Below are 22,002 nucleotides of genomic sequence, written 5' to 3'. Positions count from 1 at the left end.
TCCGCCCCGTAGCCACATCCTGGCGAGATGGAGGCAGGGCGAGTGGGGGTGGGGTGTGGGGGGACAAAGAGGGAGAGAGAGAGAGGGAGGCAGAGGAGGAGAGACAGAGAAAGGAGAGAGAGAGAGAGAGTGAGAGAGTGAAAGAGAGAGTGAGAGAGTGAGAGAGAGAAAGAGAGAAAGAGAGAAAGAGAGAGTGAGAGAGTGAAAGAGAGAGAGAAAGAGAGAAAGAGAAAAAAGAGAAAAAGAGAAAAAGAGAGAGAGAGAGAGAAAAAAGGAGAGAGAGAGAGAGAGAGAGAGAAAGACTGTGTAGTTTTGGTCCCCTTATTTAAGGAATTATATAATTTTATTGGAAGCAGTTCAAAGAAGGTTATCTGGGATGATCCTGGGTATGGAGGGAATGTCTTATGAGCAAAGGGTAAAACAGTTTGGACTCTACTCGCTGGAGTTTAGGAGAATAAGAGAACTATCGGATTCTTCAGGGGCTTGACAGGGGCAATGCTGAGAGGATGTTAGAATCACTGAGCCATTTCAGTACTGAAAGAGGCCATTCGACCCATCGAGTCTGTTCCGACTCTCCTAAGAGCCGCCCACCAACCACCCACCCACCCTATCCCCACATTTCCCAAGGCCAATCCACTCTAAGCTGCACATCTTGAAACTGGAGCACCCGGAGGAAACCCACGCAGACATGGGGAGAACGACTGTGTGGAGTTTGCACAGTCGCCAGAGGGTGGAATCAAACCTGGGTCCCTGCTAAACACCGTGCTGCCCATAGGAGAGTCTAGAACCAGAGGGTACAGTCACAGAATAAAGGGGCACCAATTTAACACTGAGATAGGGATAAATTCCTTCTCTCAGAGGGTTAAGTGTCTTTGGAACCTCTTGCCACAGAGCTGTGGGGTCACAGAGTCCTTGTGTATATTTCAGGCTGAGAGAGTAGAGTCTCGATCAGTCAGGGAATCGAGGGGAAAGGGCACGTAACTTGAGGAATGTTGGATCAGTCATGATCTGATGGAATGGCAGAGCAGGATCGAGGGGCCAAATGGCCTCTGCCAGTTCCTATTTCCTATTTCTGATGGTCTTGGGGGAGATACGGAGGCTGAATGGCCACCTCCTTTGCTGTAATCATTCTGTGTGAAAGAAAGAGTGAGAGGGAGCGCGCGCGCGAGAGCAACAGAGAGAGAGCGAAAGAGAAAGAGATAGAGAGCAAGAGAGTGGAAGAAAGGGAGCGAGAGCGTGCGAGAGGGAGCGAGTGAGAGAGAGTGCTCAGAGCGCAGCATAGCAGTGACACAGTAATATTTGTTAACCAGCCGTACACAGACGGCAGATTGAGACATCAAGAACGCTCCTCAATAATTCATGTTACCTCACAGGCAGATCCTGCAGGTTAACAGCATGGTCCATGAAATAACCTGTGGAAAAAAAACAAAAATATCTTTCAACAGCGAAACAGGTTACAAATTATTCACAGCACGGAAACATAACATTTGGTCCAACATATCCACACAAGTCTCTTGCTCATTCTTCCTCAAATCCCACTGACATCCTTTTCTCCCTCTGGTTTTTAACCTTATAGCTTCCCTACAAATGCCATCTTAACTACTCTCCGTGAGAGTACAACTCACATTCCCATGGCCCCTGCTGGATTTAATAGTCGATCTCACATCTGTGGAGGTCTTGAGGCGCGGTGGGTAGCACCCCCGAGTCTGAGCTGAAAGCTCCAGGGTCGAATCCTGCTCCAGGATTTGACACGTGTTTGTTACATGACCGAGTATTAATCTGCAATCCTTCTTGGGGGAAAAAAGTGTTGGGGCCTCTACCACCACCATTTGGGCTATAATGTGCACTTAAATGCGTCTGTCACCACAAGCAACAGGGACTCGCTGGGTGGCCCGTTAGCTGGATCGCCAATGGGGATCAGATTGGTACCAACTGGGATGGATTCAGAACCTGCTGTTGGCTGGACCTGTCTTTGACCAGAGACGTAAAGAAGAATAACTCACTCATGTAAAGGTGCTACATAAATGCAAAATAAAGCTGTTGCTGACAGGCATGAAGAACTTTTCAACAAATTAAACAGAGATAGTCACTCACAGAACGGGACTGAATTTGTTTAGAATTATCTGGTCGGTGTGGATGAGTTGGACCGAAGGATCTGTTTCTCTGCTGTACATCTCTACATTTCCAAGTTAGGACGGTGAGTGGTTTGATGGGGAAACGCACAGGGGGTGGTGTTCCCATATATCTTTTCCTTCTAGATGGGAGCGCTCATGGATTTGGTGCTGTCTGAGGACCTTTGGTGAATTTCTGCAGTGCATCTTGTAGATGGTACACACTACTGCTACTGAGTGTCGGGGATGGAGGGAGTGGACGTTTGTGGATGTGGGGCCAATGAAGTGGGGGTTGCTTTGTCCCTGGATGGTGTTGAGCTGCTTGAATGTTGTTGGAGCTGCCCCCATCCAGGGTAAGTCAGGGGATGGTGTTCCCATATATCTTTTCCTTCTAGATGGGAGCGCTCATGGATTTGGAAGGTGCTGTCTGAGGACCTTTGGTGAATTTCTGCAGTGCATCTTGTAGATGGTACACACTACTGCGATTGAGTGTCGGGGATGGAGGGAGTGGACGTTTGTGGATGTGGGGCCAATGAAGTGGGGGTTGCTTTGTCCCTGGATGGTGTTGAGCTTCTTGAATGTTGTTGGAGCTGCCCCCATCCAGGGTAAGTGGGGAGTATTCCAACACACTCCTGAGTTGTAGATGGTGGACAGGCTTTGGGAAGACAGAAGGGGCAGGATTTCCAGCCTCTAACCTGCTGTTGTCGCCAGTCAGTCATTGAGGCCTATAGTGCAGAGAAAGGCCATTTGGCCCATTGAGTCTGCTGTGGTCTTTTTCCAGCACTTGGCCCATTGCCTTTGCGTTGCATGTTCACATCCAAATACTTCTTCAACCTGATGAGGGTTTCTGCCTTGAATAGCCTTACCAGCAGTGAGTTCCAGAACCCACCACCCGGTAAAACTACTTTCCCCCGATCCCCACTGAACCTCCTGCCCCTGACTGTAAACCTGCGCCCGCTGGTCACTGATGCCTCCACCAAGCGGGAAAACTCCCTCCTGTCTAGGTCCCTCGCTTTTACACATCTCAATCATGTCGCCCCACTCGGTGTCCTCTGCTCCAAGGTAAACCACCCCAACTGTGACAATAACACGGCTTTAAGAGGTGTATTTTATTCGGTTTTGTTTATGAAGACATGTTTCGAGACAGAGGTACGAAGCTGTCAATTTGAATCTAATAAAGTAAACGTGAGGTCTTGAGGGGTTTTGTTAAAGATGGAACAATAGGAGCAGCCTGAGCGGGTGGAGTCAAAGTCCAACAGAACCAGGGTTTTTAGTTTTAGTCTTTCAGTAATTGTTGCTGGGTCTGAAAGCTGGGGTTGGATGCTATAGTACCTCTCTCACTAATATACATACGTACACACACATATACACAGTTTTTTCTAGATATTTTTGTTCCTGGACTGGAGAACTGTGCGTGAGACAATCTATTTTGCCAAGTCTGTTTCTGGGATGTCGCTATATTGGAACAGTTACTGTTCAGTGATTAAATAATCTACTATCCTGTTAAGTTTTCCAATAGATTTAAGTTATTCCAATTCCTTTTCTCTTTTGTTGTATTTTAATTATCATGGATGAATAAAGCATGCTTTGCTTTAATTCTGGTAGTTTGACCAACCAAATTGCATCTGGAACGCAACACCTTATACTTACCTTCAGTTAGGGTCCAGACTATCTTCTGAATATACTTTGAGGGTTCCATAACACAAAAATGTTTTGCCCTCCACTTTGTTTTCACCCAGCCCCTCCCCAGATGAAATAGCTTATTCCTATCTATCATGTAAACTTCTTTACCCAGCTTAAAGACATCAGCGTGATCGCAGGGTTACAACAAGGTTTGTTCATGTCGCGCAAACCCGCGCTCACCCTCCGTGACAGATTTACCTGCGATGCCAACCTCAGCTGTTCCTGCCAGGCAGAGGTCTTCAAAACGAGTCGGGTCAAGCTGGTAAACCTGGGAGGATTTGGCATTGGGCCGCATCCCGCAGCCTTCCTAGAAAAACAGGTCATTGACATTTGAAAGCCCCGGCTTTAGAAACAACGGGACAAGGGTTAATAAGCTGGCAAAAGAATAAGACGTATTTACGGAGAAATCCCTTCACCCAGGTCACGGCTGGCATCTGGGACACACATTCTGAAAGGGCAGGTAAAGCAGTGCATTGGAGGTAGTTTTAAAAAGTCGACTGGTCACACGCGTGAACTTGCAGAGCTCTGGGGAAAAAATGGTTCGGTTGTCACAGTTCCTTGAAGCAGCTGGCCCAGTTAGGCTGGGCTGAGTGACCCGCTTCTGCAAGTTTCCATCATTCTCAGTCTGCACAGCAGCAGTAATTGGAGCCATCGCCAATGCGGAAACATTTGTTATCCAACCGAGTCTCTCAGGATTCCGACAGGGCTCAGTACCAAGGGAATTCTCCTGCTCGACATCACCCAGTTCCACACTTGGCCCACAACGTGCACGTAACAGGACAACCTCCATTATCTGAATGAGACGGGTGGGGAGTATTTTGTTTGGATAACATAACATCTTTCCGAGACCTTGCTCGGGTAATCAGAAATTCGGATGATTGATGTTCGGATAATCGAGCTAGTTCTGTACAGAGCCTTGGGTAGTGTTGTACCACAGAGAGACCCAAGGTTTCGGGCACATAATTCTTTGAAGTTTGCGTCACCTATAGACAGAGTGAGTTAAGGCAGCATTCACCACACTTGCCTTCATTGCTCAGACCTTTGAGTATCGGAGTCGGGATGTCATGTTGAGGTTGTACAAGACACTGGTGAGGCTGGAGCACTGTGTCCAGTTCTGGTCTTCCTGTTATAGGGAGGATATTATTAAGCTGGAGAGGGTTCAGAAGAGGTTTATTCGGAGGTTGCCAGGAATGGAGGGTTTGATTTATGGGGAGAGGCTGAAGAGGCTGGGACATCTTTTCACTGGAGCATAGGAAGTTCAAGGGTGAACTTATAGAGGTTAATAAAATCATGAAGGTTATAGATGGTGAATGGCAGGTGTCTTTTTCCCTGGCGAGGGGGATTTCAAGACTAGCGGGCATATTTTTAAGGTGAGAGGAGAGAGATTTAAAGAAAGGGAGGGGGATTTTTTAAAATATATATTATACACACAGAGGGTGGTTCGTGTGTGGAATTAACTTCAACAGGAAGTGATGGATGTGGGTATAATTACAACATTTAAAAAGACATTTAGATAAATACATGAAGAGGAAATGTTTGGACGGATATGGGTCAAGTGCAGGCAGGTGGGACCAGTTTAGTTTGGGATTATGGTCAGCATTTACCGAAGGGTCTGTTTCCATGCTGTATGACCGTATGACTCAAAATCAGGCCCAGCCTTTTCAAAACGTCTGAGATGTTTTGAAAACACTGATTTCTTTATACTGAGAGAGACAGAGAGACAGACAGACAGAGAGACAGACAGACAGAGAGACAGACAGACAGAGAGACAGACAGACAGACAGAGAGACAGACAGACAGACAGAGAGACAGACAGACAGACAGAGAGACAGACAGACAGACAGAGAGACAGACAGACAGACAGAGAGACAGACAGACAGACAGAGAGACAGACAGACAGACAGAGAGACAGACAGACAGACAGAGAGACAGACAGACAGACAGAGAGACAGACAGACAGACAGAGAGACAGACAGACAGACAGAGAGACAGACAGACAGACAGAGAGACAGACAGACAGACAGAGAGACAGACAGACAGACAGAGAGACAGACAGACAGACAGAGAGACAGACAGACAGACAGAGAGACAGACAGACAGACAGAGAGACAGACAGACAGACAGAGAGACAGACAGACAGACAGAGAGACAGACAGACAGACAGAGAGACAGACAGACAGACAGAGAGACAGACAGACAGACAGAGAGACAGACAGACAGACAGAGAGACAGACAGACAGACAGAGAGACAGACGCGGAGCTGTCTCTCAGAAAGTAAACAATTTGTGAAGCCTTGTGGTTTTTATTTAAAAAAAAAAGAGTTGGAACAATGGAATTATAGCCTGGGAGTGGCCATCTCTCATCGACCAGGCTGTTTAGTTATTTTTATTTTTAAGGTTTAGCTTTAATCAGGGGTCTCCGAGTTGGAAGCCTCAGTGAATGTCTCCTGGCTGCTACACTCTCTGAATCTTCTCTTGATGTTCCTTTCTCCTGGTTTGGAGGACTGCATGTGAGAATCTGTGTCTGAATTGGCCAAGGAGTGTGTTATTGTATTGGAACAGTTAATAATAAATAGGTACTGTATCTATTGCTCGGTCAAGTTAGTCTAAATTCCTCTTTCTTTTATAACTAGAGTGTATAAAATTGTGCTTTGTTTAACATCGAGCAGTTGGACCAGTTGGATCCCATCTGGAACACGGCACTTCACATCTATCTTTAAAACAGGAAAATGTTCGCGTCGAGGGTTCTGGTCTGAGTCAGAGAGATGTACAGCACAGAAACAGACCCTTTGGTCCAACCCGTCCATGCCGACCAGATATCCCAACCCAATCTAGTCCCATAAATTTGTCTATTTATCTTATCCATGGCCCTCAATTTTATAAACCTCTATACGGTCACGCCCTCAGCTTCCGACGCTCAGAGAAAACAGCCCCAGCCTATTCAACCTCTCCCTATAGCTCAAATGGGGTAAAGTGTGACTGGAAACGAGGATGCTAGTATGGGGCACAAACACCAGCATGGACATGATGGGCTGAATGGCCTGTTTCTGTGCTGCAGAGGCTGTAGAATTTGGTACTTACAAACACAGCACCTCTCAGCATATCCGGTACAGTTATTGGCGTGAACCCCTGGGGAGAGAAAAATCACAAAGGCATGAGAGAAAGCACCGAATCCACCTGTTAGCACAGTTACCAAGTTAAAAGTGTCCATGATGGAATTGCTAATGACAGTAAAGTTCTGTCACATGTTAATAATTGAGGCAGTGATCATTCACCTTTTGTGCAATCGCATTTTCTATCTAATCCCCAAGCACGGTGACTCAGTGGTTAAACAGTTGCCTCACGGCACTAGGGATCCGGGTTCAATTCCAGCCTTGGGCAACTGCGTGTGGATTTTGCACATTCTCCCCGCGTCTGCGTGGGTCTTCTCCGGGTGCTCTGGTTTCCTCCCACAGTCCAAAGATGTGCAGGTCAGGGTAAACTGGCCATGCTAAATTGCCCCATAGTGTCCAGGGATGTGCAGGTTAGGGTGGATTAATTTACAGCACAAATCTCTTAAATAATAATGTAACTTGGCCTTAAATAAAACATATTGGCAGAGAGTCTTCTCACTCACGCACACAACTGACTCCACGGAGATTGTGATGATATAGTAAACTTGCAGTATTTCAGGTTGACAGTTTTTGTCCCTCGTGATTTTATAAACCTCACCCCTCAGCCTCCAACGCTCCAGGGAAAACAAGCCTCAGCCTATTCGTCCTCTCCCAAAAGCACAAACCCTCCGACCCCGGCAACATCCTTGTAAATCTTTTCTAAACCCTTTCAAGTTTCATAATATCTTTGCTTTAGCAGGGAGGCCAGAACTGAATGCAGTATTCCTAAACAGTGCTCCTAAAGTGGCCTAACCAATGTCTCATACAGCTGCAACACGACCTCCCAAATCCTATACTCAACAATGGTGGAGGCTGGTACAATTACAACATTTAAAAGGCATCTGAATGGGGATATGTATAGGATGGGTTTAAGAGGGATATGGGCCAAATGGGGCTAGATTAATTTCTGATATCTGGTCAGCATGGACAAGTTGGATTGAAGTGTTTGTTTCCATGCTGTATAACTGTAACCACTTTCTGCTGGGATCAGTATGTGGAGGTGCTGGTGGTTGGACTGCGGTGTACAAAGTCAGAAGTCACATGACACCAAGTTATAGGCCAACAGGTTTTAATGATGAAGGAGCCGTGCTCCGAAAGGCTGCGATTTCAAATAAACCTGTGGGACCATAACCTGGTGCCGTGTGACTCCTGACCTTGTTGAGATCAGGACTGTGTGTCTGGCATCACGGGAAACTATTCTATTGATGGTTACTGTCTGGACTCACACAGAAAGATGGATACCTGGTCATGGGTGGTTAGTATCTGATAGAATTTTAACAGATGGGGAGGGCGAGGCAGGTGTGAATGTTGCAAACGCTGAGTGCGTACAAGTTTCAGCTGGTGATTAATAACACCCGATACTGACAGGAAAAGCAATGTATATTTCATCCTGTACCGACAGGAGATAGGTAAATCTTTGTTTTGAGATCAGCAAGCTCCATATACTCTGTGTGGAGTATTGAGACTGAATCCTCTGGGGAATGCACCAGCTCTTGCTCCATCCTTAGCCAGGTGAACGCTAGTTTTGTGAACGGAAGTTGGAATTGGGGTAAGGCAGCAAATTGGGTGGCACGGTGGCTCAGTGGTTAGCAATGTTGCCTCCCAGCGCCAGAGACCCGGGTTCGATTCTAGCCTCGGGTGACTGTCTGTGTAGAGTTTTCACATTCTCTCAGTGTCTGCGTGGGTTTCCTCCGGGTGCTCCGGTTTCCTCCCACACTCCAGAGATGTGCAGGTCAGGGTGGATTGGCCATGGGAAATTGCCCCATAGTGTTCAGGGATGTGTAGGTAAGGCAGATTAGTCAGGAGTAAATGTAGAGTAATGGGGAATGGGTCTGGGTGGGTTACTCGTTGGAGGGTCAGTGTGGACTTGTTGGGCCAAAGGGCCTGTTTCCATACTGTAGGCATTCTATGTAAGTACAGAGTCACTCAGTAGTATCAAGGGGACTCACCTTGCTGAGGAGCTTGCTCATTGTAAACTGGACCAAGGCGTGTTGCAGCTCACTGCCTGCTCCATGTAAATAGTACGATCGATGACCAGAAATGTGAGAGAGTCGCCTAGCAAGGAGAAGAAGCAGGCAGGTTCAGCCTAACGCCAGAAATCAGCAACAGTTTCCCTTTAATCAATATTTACAACTGCAACTGAACAGAAGAACTGAAGTATTTCAAATAGAGAAACTGCCTCCTCTGCTGGTGGTGGTAGGGAGGATGAGATAGAGAAAATAAGGGAAATAGTGAAAACAAGGGAGATCGAGAGGAACACAGAGGCCAGGGGTGCAGGGTTGGGGGGAGTGAGACGAGAGGACAGAGAATGAGAGCAAGCAAAATAAACGGGGTTGTGGGGGGTGTGGTGGTGTCAGAGACCAGTGTGTGTGGAGGGTTTGGTGGGGGGGGGGGGGGGAAGAAGAGAGACAGATGGGGTGAGGGAGATAGAAAGAGAGCGAGAGAGATCACAAAGAGAGAGGGGGAAAGAGAGAAGGACTAATGGAGATAGACAGAAAACAAGGGAGAGAGAGAGAAAAACAACAACAGGGCTACGCCTGACAATCAGGCTGCTACAGTTTTACTTTGCTCGATTCTTTTATAGGGCGTGGGTATCCCATCACTGCGAGACCCAGCATCCGATTGTCATCCCTCTTTCTCCCTGAACTGAGACCATGCTCAGTCCTTGCAATGGGTAACCACGTCACTGTGGGTCTGGAGTCATGCAGTATAACTTTATTCTGTTTCGTGTTTTTCTTAAAGCTCAGTCTGCAACTACCAGTGAACGTGACTCTGAATCCAGTCCCAGCATTAATGCTGGGCTCACAGTGGATGCGTATCAGCAGTGGAAGGATCTGTAGGCCAGACTGGGTAGCGTTGGTGGATTTCGCTCCTTCATGGGCATTAGAGAACAGAGTGAGTTTTGACAGTTGCTGAGGTGGGACTTGAACCCACTCCCCCTGGCATTAGCCTGAGCCTCTGGATAGCTGGCCAGGTGACACGGCCATGATACCACCGTCTCCTCAGGCAGTGAGCAGCGTACCAGCATGGAGGGTGACATCAGCCAGCACTCCCTAACACAGACGTCATGAAATCCAGAACAATCTCTACCAGCAACTGTACAGACTGGACGTTAGCTGAAAGGTTTAAGGCTGAGATTGATCGACTTTTGTTGGCTAAGGGGATGAGGGTTACGGAATAAAAGCGGTTGAAAATAGTTCAGAAAAATATCCACCATGATCGAACAGAATGGCTGAACTGATCCAAGGGGCTGAATGGCCTCTTGCTATTTGAATGGAGCTGCCAATGGCATAGATCCTTCCACTGCTGATACACATCCAGCGTGTGAGCCCAGTATCAATCCTGGGATTGGATCCCTGAGACTGGATTCAGAGAGATGTTCACTGGTAGTCACAGACTAAGCTTTAAGAAAAACATAAAACAGGATAGAGTCATACAGCACGGAAAGAGACCTTTCGGTCCAACCAGTCCATGCCAACCATCATTCCAACTTCTCTCATACCCTGGATGTAGGTTTGCTCACTGACCTGGAAGGTTTGTTTTCACACGTTTCGTCACCATACTAGGTAACATCTTCAGTGAGCCCCCGAATGAAGCACCGGTGGTGTAGCCCACTTTATATTTATATTTCCTTGGGTCCCAAGGAAACTCAAACATATAAATAAAATGCGGGCTACACCATCGGTGTTTCATTCGGCGTCCCACTGAACACATTACCTAGTATGGTGACGAAACGTCTGAAAACAAACCTTCCAACTCAGGGAGCAAACCTACATCGAGAACCTCAACCTGAGCTACAAAACATTTCAAAACTCGCTTCTCCCAAATCCCTTCAAACCTTTCCTATTCATCCAAATATCTGTTAGACATTGTAACTCCACCCACATCTACCACTTCATCTAGAACTTCATTCCACACACCATCCACTCTCGTGTAAAAACATTACCCCTCGTCCTTTTTAAATCTTTCTCCTCTCACCTTAAAAATGTGCTCCTGAGTCTTGAAATCCCCCACTTTAGGGAAAAGACACTGACGATTAACTTTGTTGATACTCATGATTTTATAAACCTCTATAAATCTACAAGAAAACACCACATATGGACCAAATATTGAACTACAGAAGCAATCATCCCAACATCCACAAATGAATCTGCATCAGAATATTATTTCTATAAGCCAACACACTGCGGCACAGAGGAACTATGCAGAGCAAAAAGAATGGGCACCCAATGAACACAGTCCGCAGATTTCTCAGCAACAATCCCAAACAAGCAGACAAAACACGTCCAGAAATCCTAGCCGCGCTCCCCTACATCAAAGGCATCTCGGAAATGACTGCCAGACTACTCAGACCCCTTGGCATCATGGTAGCCCACAAACCCAACAACACACAAAAACAGCAGCTAATGAACTTGAAAGACCCCATACAGACGACAAACAAAACCAATGTCATTTCTAAAATACCTTGCAAGAACTGTAACTACATTGGACAAACAGGTAGAAAACTAGCCACCAGGATACATGAACATCAACCAGCCAGAAAACATGACCCTCTCTCACATACATACATACATATCCTTACGTACAGATAAGGAAGGACACCACTTCGACTGAGACAACACATCCATGCTAGGACAAGCCAAACAGAGACACGCACGAGAATTCCTAGAAACATGGCATTCCAACCGGAACTCTATCGACAAACGCATCGAATCAGACCCCATCTACCACCCCCTGAGAATAAGAAAGGAAATGACATCACCACAGGAAGTGACATCACCAACCCAAAGAGACCCAAAACATAGAAATAGAAAGCAGAAATCATCAGCAGTGCTTCATCCAGAGGCCCACTGAAAAGGTTACCTAGTATGGTGACGAAATGTCTGGAAATGAACCTTCCAGCTCAGCGAGCAAACCTACATCCAGAACCTCAACCTGAGCTACAAATCTTCTCAAAACCCGTTTATAAACCACTATAAAAGGTTACCCCTCAACCTCGGACATTCCAGTCAAAAAAGTCCCAACCTAACCAGTCTTTCCTTATAACTCAAACCCTTCATTCTTGGTAACATCCTGGTAAATCTCTTCTGAACCCTTTCCAGTTTAATAACATCCTCCCTACAACAGGGAGACCAGAACTGGACACAGTACTCCAGAAAAGACTTCACCAACGTCCTGTACAACCTCAACCCGCTCCCATATTTAATCATCTGAGCAACGAAGACGAGCATGCTAACCGCCTTCTATATATGCTCCCCAGATGCTGCCTGACTGGCTGTGCTTTTCCAGCACCACATTCTCAACTCTGATCTCCAGCATCTGCAGTCCTCACTTTTCTCCCTGTTGATGTGTGATGCAAACTTCAAAGAATTATGTACCTGAATCCCTGGGTGTCTCTAATCTACAACATTGAAGGCACTATTTTTAATTGTACAAGTCCTTCCTCCTGTTTGTTTTACCATAATGCAGCACCTCGCATTTATCCAAATTAAACTCCATCTGCCACTACTCAGCCCATTGGCCCAATAGATCAAGATGCATTTGTAATGTTAGATAGACTTTTTCACTGTCTATTATACCACCAATATTGGTATCATCCACAAACTTACTAATATGCTTTCTATATTCTCATCTAAATCATTTAGATAAACACCAAACAAAAGTGGACTCAGCACCGATCCCTGTGGAACACCACTGGTCACAGGCCTCTAGTCCAAAAAGCAATCCTCCATCACCACTCGGTTTCCTGCTATGAAGCTACCCAATTGGCAAGGTCCCCCTGAATCCCATGTGATCTATCTTTACTAATTCGTCTACCATGCAGAACTTCATCCAAGTTTTACAAAAGTCCAAGTAAATAATTGCTCTCATGAATCCTCTAGGTTATTTCCTCAAAACAAAACTCCATGAAGTTTAAGAGACACCATTTCCCTTGCACACAACTATGCTGACTATCCCTAAGCGTTCCTTGCCTTTCCAAAAGCACCTTTCAGAATCACCTCCAGCAACTTACCCAAAATCAAATTCAGGCTCTCTGGCCTATAGTTCCCAAGCTTCTCCTTACATCCTTTCACCCTTTCACACCATTAGGCACCCTCCAGTCCTCTGGCACCTCACCCAGGGTTATAGATAGTACAGATATATTTGCTAGGGGTCTCGCAATTTCCTCCCTAGCTTCCCACAATGTCCTGGAAACGTCCTCAACCAGGTCCTGGAGATTTATCCACCTTTGATTCTAAGATCTCCAGCACTTCCTCTTCTGTGATGTGAACTGTTTTCAAAACATCAATATTTAGTTCCTTGAGCCCTCTAGCCGCCATTTCTTTCTCCACAGTAAAAATGGACATGAAATTTTCATTTAATATCCCTCCCATCTCCTGAGGTTCAACACAAGGTGATAGCTATCAAGCCCCCTGCCAGAGGAAATGTTGGAGGCGAGTACAATTATATCATTTAAAACACATTTGGATGGGTATGTGAAGAGGAGACATTTAGAGGGACGTAGTCCCATTTGCCTGTGCTCAAACAAATTCTTTTTTATCCACCTGTGGGATGTGGGCATTGCCGACCCAGCCAGCATTTATTGCCCGTGCCTAGTTGCCCCTTGAGAAGGTGGGGGTGAGCTGCCCTCTTGAACCGCTGCAGTCCCCTGCTGTGGGTTGACCCACAATGCCCTGAGGGAGGGAATTCCAGGATTCTGACCCAGCGACACTGAAGGAACAGTGATATATTTCCAAGTCAGGATGGCGAGTGGCTCGGAGGGGAACTCGCAGGGGGTGATGTTCCCATGTATCTGCTGCCTTTGTCCTTCCTGATGGAAGTGGCCGTGGGTTTGGAAGGTGCTGCCTGAGCATCTTTGGTGAATTTCCACAGTGCATCTTATAGATGGTCCACACTGCTGCTACTGAGCGTCAGTGGTGGAGGGAGTGGATGTTTGTGGATGTGGTGCCAATCAAATGGGGCTGCTATTTCCTTGATGGTGCTGAGCATCTTGAGTGTTGTTGGAGCTGCCCCCACCCAGGGCAATTTAGGAAACCCTGGTTGGCAGGGACGAGTTGGGCCGAAGGGCCCGTTTCTGTGCTGTACGACTCTAAACCCCTCCCGTTGCATGATGTGCACTAATCGGTTGCGATGACTTCTACGTGCGAATAGCCCGTCCGCCATCACAGTCAGCCTCTGCTTGTGAGGATCGGTGATGTGGGGCAAGACCTGGGGCAAGACCTGGGGCACCTGCAAACCCAGTGGGGGGGTTGGCTGAAGCAAAGGCCAGACAATGTGGGCCACCACAAGGAAGGGAGACAGTGCCACCTTGTGGCTGCTAGGGAACTGCTTCCCCACTCCCCCCTCCCGCCGAGAGCAGCAAATGCATCGTGTTAGGAAGCTGTCCCAAGGCTTTGCCTGAAGAGCAAGCCGTTGTCTCGGAAAAACAAAAGACCTTTGGTGTTGAAAGCTGCTAACCGGCTGCTTAACTGCAGGGGCATTTTAAATTGCGTGCTGTAGTCAGCCCGAGGCAGGTGGCAGATGGTAAAGAAGTGAGAGCAAGGGACAGAGCTGTCAGAGAGACTGGGAGAGACAACAAGTGAGCCCAGGGGCACGCATCACATTTCTTCCCTCGGCTGTTTGACAATTGACGGAAAGAAAGAAACACCAGCCCAAACAATACAATGTCTACAAGGGACAGGGAGAGAGAGATTCATTGTTGAAAAAGCATTTACATGCTACACCTGTGTTGGGACAGCCAATGATCTGCATGCAATTTAACCAGAGGTTAAAGTCAGACACCCAAAACCAAATCAGCTGTTGGCCATATTGGACTAAGATACAGCAGAATGGGTTTTAAATAGAATCATACAGCATGGAAACAGACCCTCTGGTCCACACTGACCATAATCCCAAACTAAACTGGTCCCTCCTGCCTGCTCCTGGCCCATATCCCTCCAAACATTTCCTATTCATGGACCTATCCAAAAGTCTTTTCAACATTGCAACCGTACCCACATCCACCACATCCTCTGGAAGGTCATTCCTCACACAAACCATTCACTGCGTAAAAAAGATTGCCCCCCATGTCCTTTTAAAATCTTTATCCTCTCACCTTAAAAATGTGCCCCTAGTTTTGAACTCTCCCACTCGAGGGAAAAGACCTGGGTCAATCACCTTATCCATTCTCCTCATGGTTTTATAAACCTCAATAACTTCACCTCTCAAGAGGCCTCACCAACCTCTTGTTGAATCTCAAAATGTCGCCCTAACACCTATGCTGAGCAATGAAGGCAAGCGTGCTAAACGCCTTCTTAACCATCCTGTCTACCTGTGACGCACATTTCAAAGAATTATGTACCTGAACCCATTGACCTCTCTGTTCTACACTACAAGTGGTATTATCACTGGACTCTTAACCCAAAGACCCAGGTAATGTTCTGGGGTCCTGGGTTCAAATCCCGCCATGGCAGCAATTTGCAATTTGAATTCAATAAATAATTGGAATTAAGAGTCTGTGATAACCAGGAATCCATTGCTGATTGTCAGAAAAACTCATTTGGTTCACTAATGTCCTTTAGGGAAGGAATCTGTCATCCTGACCTGGTCTGACCTATGCGTGATTCCAGACCCACAGCAATGGGGTTGACTCTTAACTGCCCTCTGGGCAATTAGGGATGGGCAATAAAAGCTGCCTGGCCAGCGATGCCCTCATTCCGTGAACGAATTAAAAAAAGAATCCCTGGGCCCTACCATTCACTGTGTAAGTCCAGCCCTTGATTGTTTTCCCAAAATGCAATACCATGCGTTCATTGAAATGAAACTCCATCTCCCTCTCCTCAGCCAATAAATCAAGACCTCTTTGCAATCTTTAGATAACCTTTCTCACTGTCCACTGTACCACAAATTCTGGTGTCATCTCTAAAACTTTCCTCTCCGTGAACTCCTCCAAATGCCTTTTAAATGTTGTAACTCTACCCACCCCAATCTCTGAATTAGGAGACCTGCAGTGTCTTTGGTGAACAAAATTAACCTATACTTCTTTGAGAATGAGGCTGGGGAATTAACAATGAGAAATAAACATAATGATCACTAGAGGAAAAAATCTACAAGGGGAGCTAACCGGCCATAGGCCGATCAACGCTGTGGAACCTAAGATTTTAAAGGAACTAGTTATAGAGATCGTGAATGCACTGGCAGGAATCTTACAAGGGACTTTAGATTCAAGAGGGCATTGATAGATTATTTGTATAAAAATAACGTGCAAGGATTTGGGGAAAGTAGCAGGTAATGCGGCTTGTAACAAACTAGTACAGATACGATGGGCTGAATGGCCTCTTTCTGCATCGCATGCTTCTGTGATTCAGGAAAAGTCCCGGAGTATTGGAAACCTGCCAGCGTCGCACCATTAATTATAAAGGAATCAAGGCAATAAACAGGTTACTAAAAGCAAGGCAGCCTAACGTCTGTCATTGAGGACTTTTGTGTCCATCATAAAGGATCCAACAGGTGGGCATTTAGTAATACCCAATACAAACAAGTCTGATTGATTGGGACTGGAGGGTTTGAGTTATGGGGAGAGGCCGGATAGGCCGAGACTTGTTTCACTGCGGTGTAGGAGGTTGAGGGGTGACCTTATAAACTCCGAGGGGCACGGAAAAGATGATTGAGTTCAAAACTAGGGGGCCTTTTTTAAAATGTGAGAGGAGAAAGATTGAAAAGGATCCGGAGGGGTCTTATCAACCTTACAGTGGTTTGTAAAATCATGAGGGGTATAGGCGGGTGTCTTTTCCCTAGGGTGGGGCATTTCAAGATAAGGGGGCACATTTTTAAGGTGAGAGGAGAAAGATTTTAAAAAAGACGAGGGGCATTTTAAAAAAAAAACCACATCGTAGCTCATGTGTGGAATGAAATTCCAGAGGAAGTGGTGGATGTGGCTATAGTTACAATGTTTAAAAGACACTTGGATAAGTACAGGAATGGGAAAGGTTTGGAGGGATATGGACCAGGAGCAGGCAGGAGGGACGAGTTTATGGATTTGGGATTATGGTCAGCATGGACTAGTTGGACCAAAGTGTCTGTTTTCATGCGGTTTTTTCAAAATCATTCATGGGATGAGGGCATCACCAGCTCGTCCCTATTTGCCCAGAGGGCAGTTAAGAGTCTGTGTTGTGGATCTGGAGTCACATGCAGTCCAGATCGGGTAAGGATGGCAATAGCTGAACCATATGGGGTTTTTCTGACAATCAACAATGGATTCACAGCCATCATTAGACCTTAACTTCCAGATTTCTCATTGAATTAATAGTTCACCATCTGCTGTGTGGGGATTCAAGCCCAGGTCGCCATAACATTACTGGGGTCTCTGGGCTATCACTCCCCTGACTCCAAGTAGATTCAGCACAGCTTCACAAAAGGTCAAATCATTATTGGGAAACTTATTCGAATTTGTCAGGAGGCTAAGAAGAAGGTAGATAAAGGAGAAACAAGTGTTAAACTTTTGGATTTTCAAAACACTTTCAATAAAAGGTGCTGCACATTCGCTTACTAATCAAGACAAGAGCCTTTGGCATCTGGTGAAGAGGATAGACAACTAGGTAACTAATAGAAGATAAAGAATTGGGGAAAGAAAAAGGAGCACTTTCCAGGTGGTAACCTGTAACTAGTTGAGTGCCACAGGTCTATTTGCGAAGAGACTTGGTTGAGGAAAGTGAACATGCTGTCTTAAGTATGTAGACGGCACAAAACATAAGTAGGAAGGCAAGTGGTGAGGATAACAGTCTGCAGAGGGGTATAGGCCGGGTTCCACGAGGGGGTAAAAACCTAGCAGGTGGAACATAAACATGCGGAAATGTCCTTGTGCACTTCGGCGAGAGGAGCAGGACTTTGTTTAAATGGAGAAAGATTGCAGAAGACTACAGCAGACAGGAGGGTTTGTGAATATATCACAGAAATCCAGCGGCTTGCTACAGTCCCTTGTACTGCGTTGCCTCTGCATCGCCCTCCTACATCAGAGTGCGGCAGTGACTTCCGAAACCGAACGTTGACGCTGGGAATGGCATCGAAACGCAGGCTGATCTACAGAGAGGCTGCCCCCAGCCGTTAGTGAGTTTCTCCAGACATACTGAGTTTCTCCAGCAGTTTGTGCTTCAATTCCAGTTTGGTAACATACCAGGGGAGGGGCCTCAGCCAAAATGTGATTCATCGTTTTCAGGTGAATTGACATGAGGTACAAAGAGTTATGTAAATGAAACCAAAAGAGAAAATGCTGGAAAATCTCAGCAGGTCTGGCAGCATCTGTAACGAGAGAAGAGAGCTGACGTTTCGTCAAAGCTGTAAATGAAAATCTGCCTCGCTTTCCGTGTGGAGATGGGGCTCATGCAATGTACGTTACAGTTTTTAAACAAAATAAACATCCAAGGTTCTCTCTGTAAAGGAGCCCATCCCACTCAGAGAGTGCAGCCTTTGACGGCTGAATGATTCTTTATTATGTCAGAAAAACCCACTCACAAGTAGCTAAACAAGTGAAGCAATTAGTCTCCAGCTGATAAAAGCATCCTAAATCTTTGTCATTCATCTATCTTACAGCCTCCCTAGAGATTCAGTCAGTAATCACAGTCAAGCAACTCTTGAATTTAATTAGACCGCAACAGGAGTGTTTGAAGTGGCTCTAACTGATCTAATACAGCTTCAGCAGACCGCGAACAATTCACCCACTCCACAATAAAAGGCTTGGGTTATTTTCACTGATTATCTCGCCTCCTCTCGCCCACCCAAGGAAGCCTCTGGTTTCTGGGTGATGGTACAGTTGCTCTTTCTCATGCACCAGTGCAGACTGTCAGGTTCCGAGTGGCTGGTTGCTCATGAAAGGCAACACACATAATAAACTCACGGAATAGCTACAGTGCTAATGGAGGCCATTGGGCTGGTCATGTCGGTGCTGGAAAAGCCAGTTCCATCAACCCCCAGTTCCTGTCCCCTTGGCCCTGCATAGCGTCTTCCTTTGGACATTTATGCAATATCCTTTTGAAAGGCTCAGCTGGACCACACTCTCTCTCACACACACCATTTTAGATCTGAATCACTCTCTGCACAGAAAGGTTTCTCCCCCCTCCTGTCACCATTCTTTTGCCACTTGCCACATCTGCTTCCCAACCCTTCCTATTACTTAAACTTGCCCTCACCTGAAATCCCAGGAGGGGTAGATGGAGGGGGGGGTTGCTGGCACACGGGGGCACAGAGACAGACACAGACAGACGTTTTGTCCAACACCTTTCACAAATTTGCCTGCCAATTAAGTACATTTGAAAGTAGCGTCTTTACTGTACAAGATCCTTTCTCCGAGCCCAAAGCTCCAGGCCGGGTTGGCTGAGGAAGGTGTATTCATTAACTGTGTGAACCCAGACCAGAAACATGCTGCAGATAAACAGCAGCTCACCAGCAATTCGAGGGAACCAATTAAACGTTGTACAACTGCTACCTTATAGTGACCAGTCCTGGTTTAATCTTCTTTCATCATCTTGGTCCAATTTGCTAAGGTGCAACATTGACAGATCATATAAAAAGAGACACCAGCAGGAACCGTGGAATCTATGGCACTCAAGCCCAGTTTCAGGATTCAGGCCTCAAACAGACAGGATTAAATTGACTCTGTTCAATATGACCAGCTGCAATTTCAGTAGCACAACCTCATGTATTTGTAACGTATGAAATAAATCCATTCATGTCCCATACCTTTGTGCAAAATGCTGCATATAGAATCCCTACAGGCTGGAACCAGGCCATTCAGCCAATCGGGTCTACACCAATCCTCCAAACAGCATTCCACCCAGCTCTCCAACCTATCCCCACATCTCCCATGGCTAACCTACCTAACCTGCACACTAAGGGACAACTTAGCATAGCCAATCCCACCTAACTGTGGGAGGAAACTGGAGCACACCCACGCAGACATGGGGAGAAACACCACCCAGACAATCACTGGAATCGAACCTGGGGTCCCTGATGCTGTGAGGCAGCAGTGCTAACCACTGAGCCATTGTGCCGCCCTGTAAATCCTCACCCTGCATAGAAATCCTATTCAAGTCAAATATCATCCAGTCTTTAATCTTCAGTCAATCAACTGAAGTTTTCTGGAGACAGGAATGTTTCAATGCCCTTTTGCAGTTTGACAGAAAAAAAGGAATTGGAACTCATCTCATCTTTTGAAAGTCTTGCTAAAAAAACCACACATGGGAACTGTTTAGACTGAACCTAGAATGCTCTGAAGAGCTTTGGTCCCTTAGCCAAGGAAAGGTCGTCTACAGTTTGAGGCAGTTCAGAGAAGGATCACTGTATTCATCCTGGGTATGGAGAGATTTTCTTATGGAAGGAAGGTTGGGCCTGTATTCATTCAAGTTTCAAAGAATGAGAAGAACATTGAAACATATAAGATGATTAGGGGTTTAGATAGGGTTGACCATGAGAACCTTTTTCCACGTATGGAGTCAGCTATTACGAGGGGGCATAGCTTTAAATTAAGGGGTGGTAGGTATAGGACAGATGTTAGGGGTAGATTCTTTACTCAGCGAGTTGTGAGTTCATGGAATGCCCTGCCAGTCGCAGTGGTGGACTCTCCCTCTTTATGGGCATTTAAGCGGGCATTGGATAGGCATATGGAGGATAGTGGGCTAGTGTAGGTTAGGTGGGCTTGGATCGGCGCAACATCGAGGGCCAAAGGGCCTGTACTGCGCTGTATTTTTCTATGTTCTATGTTCTAAATCGTTGAGGGACTTGACAGGGTAGATGCAGAGAAGTTGTTTCTCTTTGTGAGAGAGTTTAGGATTAGAGGGTATCATCTCAGAATAAGGGGTTAAAACAGAAGAGGATTCTTTTTCTCAGCGGGTACTGATTCAGTGTAATTCTTTACTGCAGAGGGCTGTGAAATTTATTCAAGGCCGAGGTGGTCAGATCAGGAAGGGAATCAACTATGTTCTAATCGTTGAGGGACTTGACAGGGTAGATGCAGAGAAGTTGTTTCTCTTTGTGAGAGTGTTTAGGATTAGAGGGTATCATCTCAGAATAAGGGGTTAAAACAGAAAAGAAGAGGATTCTTTTTCTCAGCGGGTACTGATTCGGTGTAATTCTTTACTGCAGAGGGCTGTGAAATTTATTCAAGGCCGAGGTGGTCAGATCAGGAAGGGAATCAAGGGTCATGGGGATGAGAATGGAGTTGAGGATCATTAGGTCAGCCACAACCTCACTAAATGATGGAGCAGACTTGATGGACTGAATGGCCTATTCCTGCTCTGCGTCCTGTGGTTTTATGGTCTTACCGTTGTCTGATAATGCCCAGGTCTTCACCAATTTGCAAATGGCCCTTGGGTTTAAAATCAAACACTGGAAGAGAACAAAAGAGGGGAACAGTCAGTGTTTTTTAGACACAAATTAAAGCCTTTTCTGGTATTGGCTGTTCCGCCAGCATCACTCACAAACAGTCGGATTACTAACCACAATGTTCTTCACTGTGTGACTGGCGACTGCATATTTTGAAACAGTAACCTAAATTCTCCAACATCCATTCTACTTCCAGAAGAAAGTGTTTGTGGGTTTGGAAGGTGCTGTCTGAGGAGCCTTGGTGAATATCTGCAGTACATCTTGTAGATGGTACATACTGCTGCTTACTGAGCGTCGGTGGTGGAGGGAGTGGATGTGGTGCCAATGAAGCGGGGGCTGCTTTGTCCTGGATGGTGCCGAGCTTCTTCAAAGGATTCAATAAATTGGTTCAATACGATTTCCTTGCAGATGGGTGGCACGGTGGCTCAGTGGTTAGCGCTGCTGCCTCATAGCTGCCAGGGACCTGGGTTCGACTCCAGCCTCGGGTGACTGTCTGTGTGGAGTTTGCATGTTCCCCCCCCCAGTGTCTGCATGGATGTCCTCTGGCTGCTCCGGTTTCCTCCCACAGACCAAAGATGTGCAAGTTAGATGGATTGGCCATGCTAAATTGCCCCACTGTGTCTAGGGTGCGAGGGCGAGCCAGTGGAAGGGTAGGGATTGCATCTGGGTGGAGGGTTGGTGTGGACTCGGTGGGCCGAACGG

At 46.3% G+C, this 22,002-nt stretch overlaps 1 protein-coding gene across 1 annotated transcript in view; it reads right to left on the bottom strand.

Moving 5' to 3' along the window:
- sars2 (seryl-tRNA synthetase 2, mitochondrial) overlaps positions 1-22,002 on the bottom strand; it is a 48,891-nt gene that overhangs the window by 15,590 nt on the left and 11,299 nt on the right. The window contains exons 6-10 of the mRNA XM_043680665.1: positions 21,240-21,303; positions 8,895-9,000; positions 6,875-6,922; positions 3,993-4,101; positions 1,367-1,412 (exon numbers count right to left, since the gene is read on the bottom strand). Coding sequence (XP_043536600.1) covers positions 1,367-1,412; positions 3,993-4,101; positions 6,875-6,922; positions 8,895-9,000; positions 21,240-21,303 — 373 coding nt within the window. The remainder of the gene's footprint in view (positions 1-1,366; positions 1,413-3,992; positions 4,102-6,874; positions 6,923-8,894; positions 9,001-21,239; positions 21,304-22,002) is intronic.

This window comes from Chiloscyllium plagiosum, chromosome 41, assembly GCF_004010195.1.
Source record: "Chiloscyllium plagiosum isolate BGI_BamShark_2017 chromosome 41, ASM401019v2, whole genome shotgun sequence".
NCBI lineage: Eukaryota > Metazoa > Chordata > Chondrichthyes > Orectolobiformes > Hemiscylliidae > Chiloscyllium > Chiloscyllium plagiosum.
The sequence above is the reverse complement of the archived record's forward strand: the minus strand, read 5'-3'. Positions and strand labels throughout refer to the sequence as shown.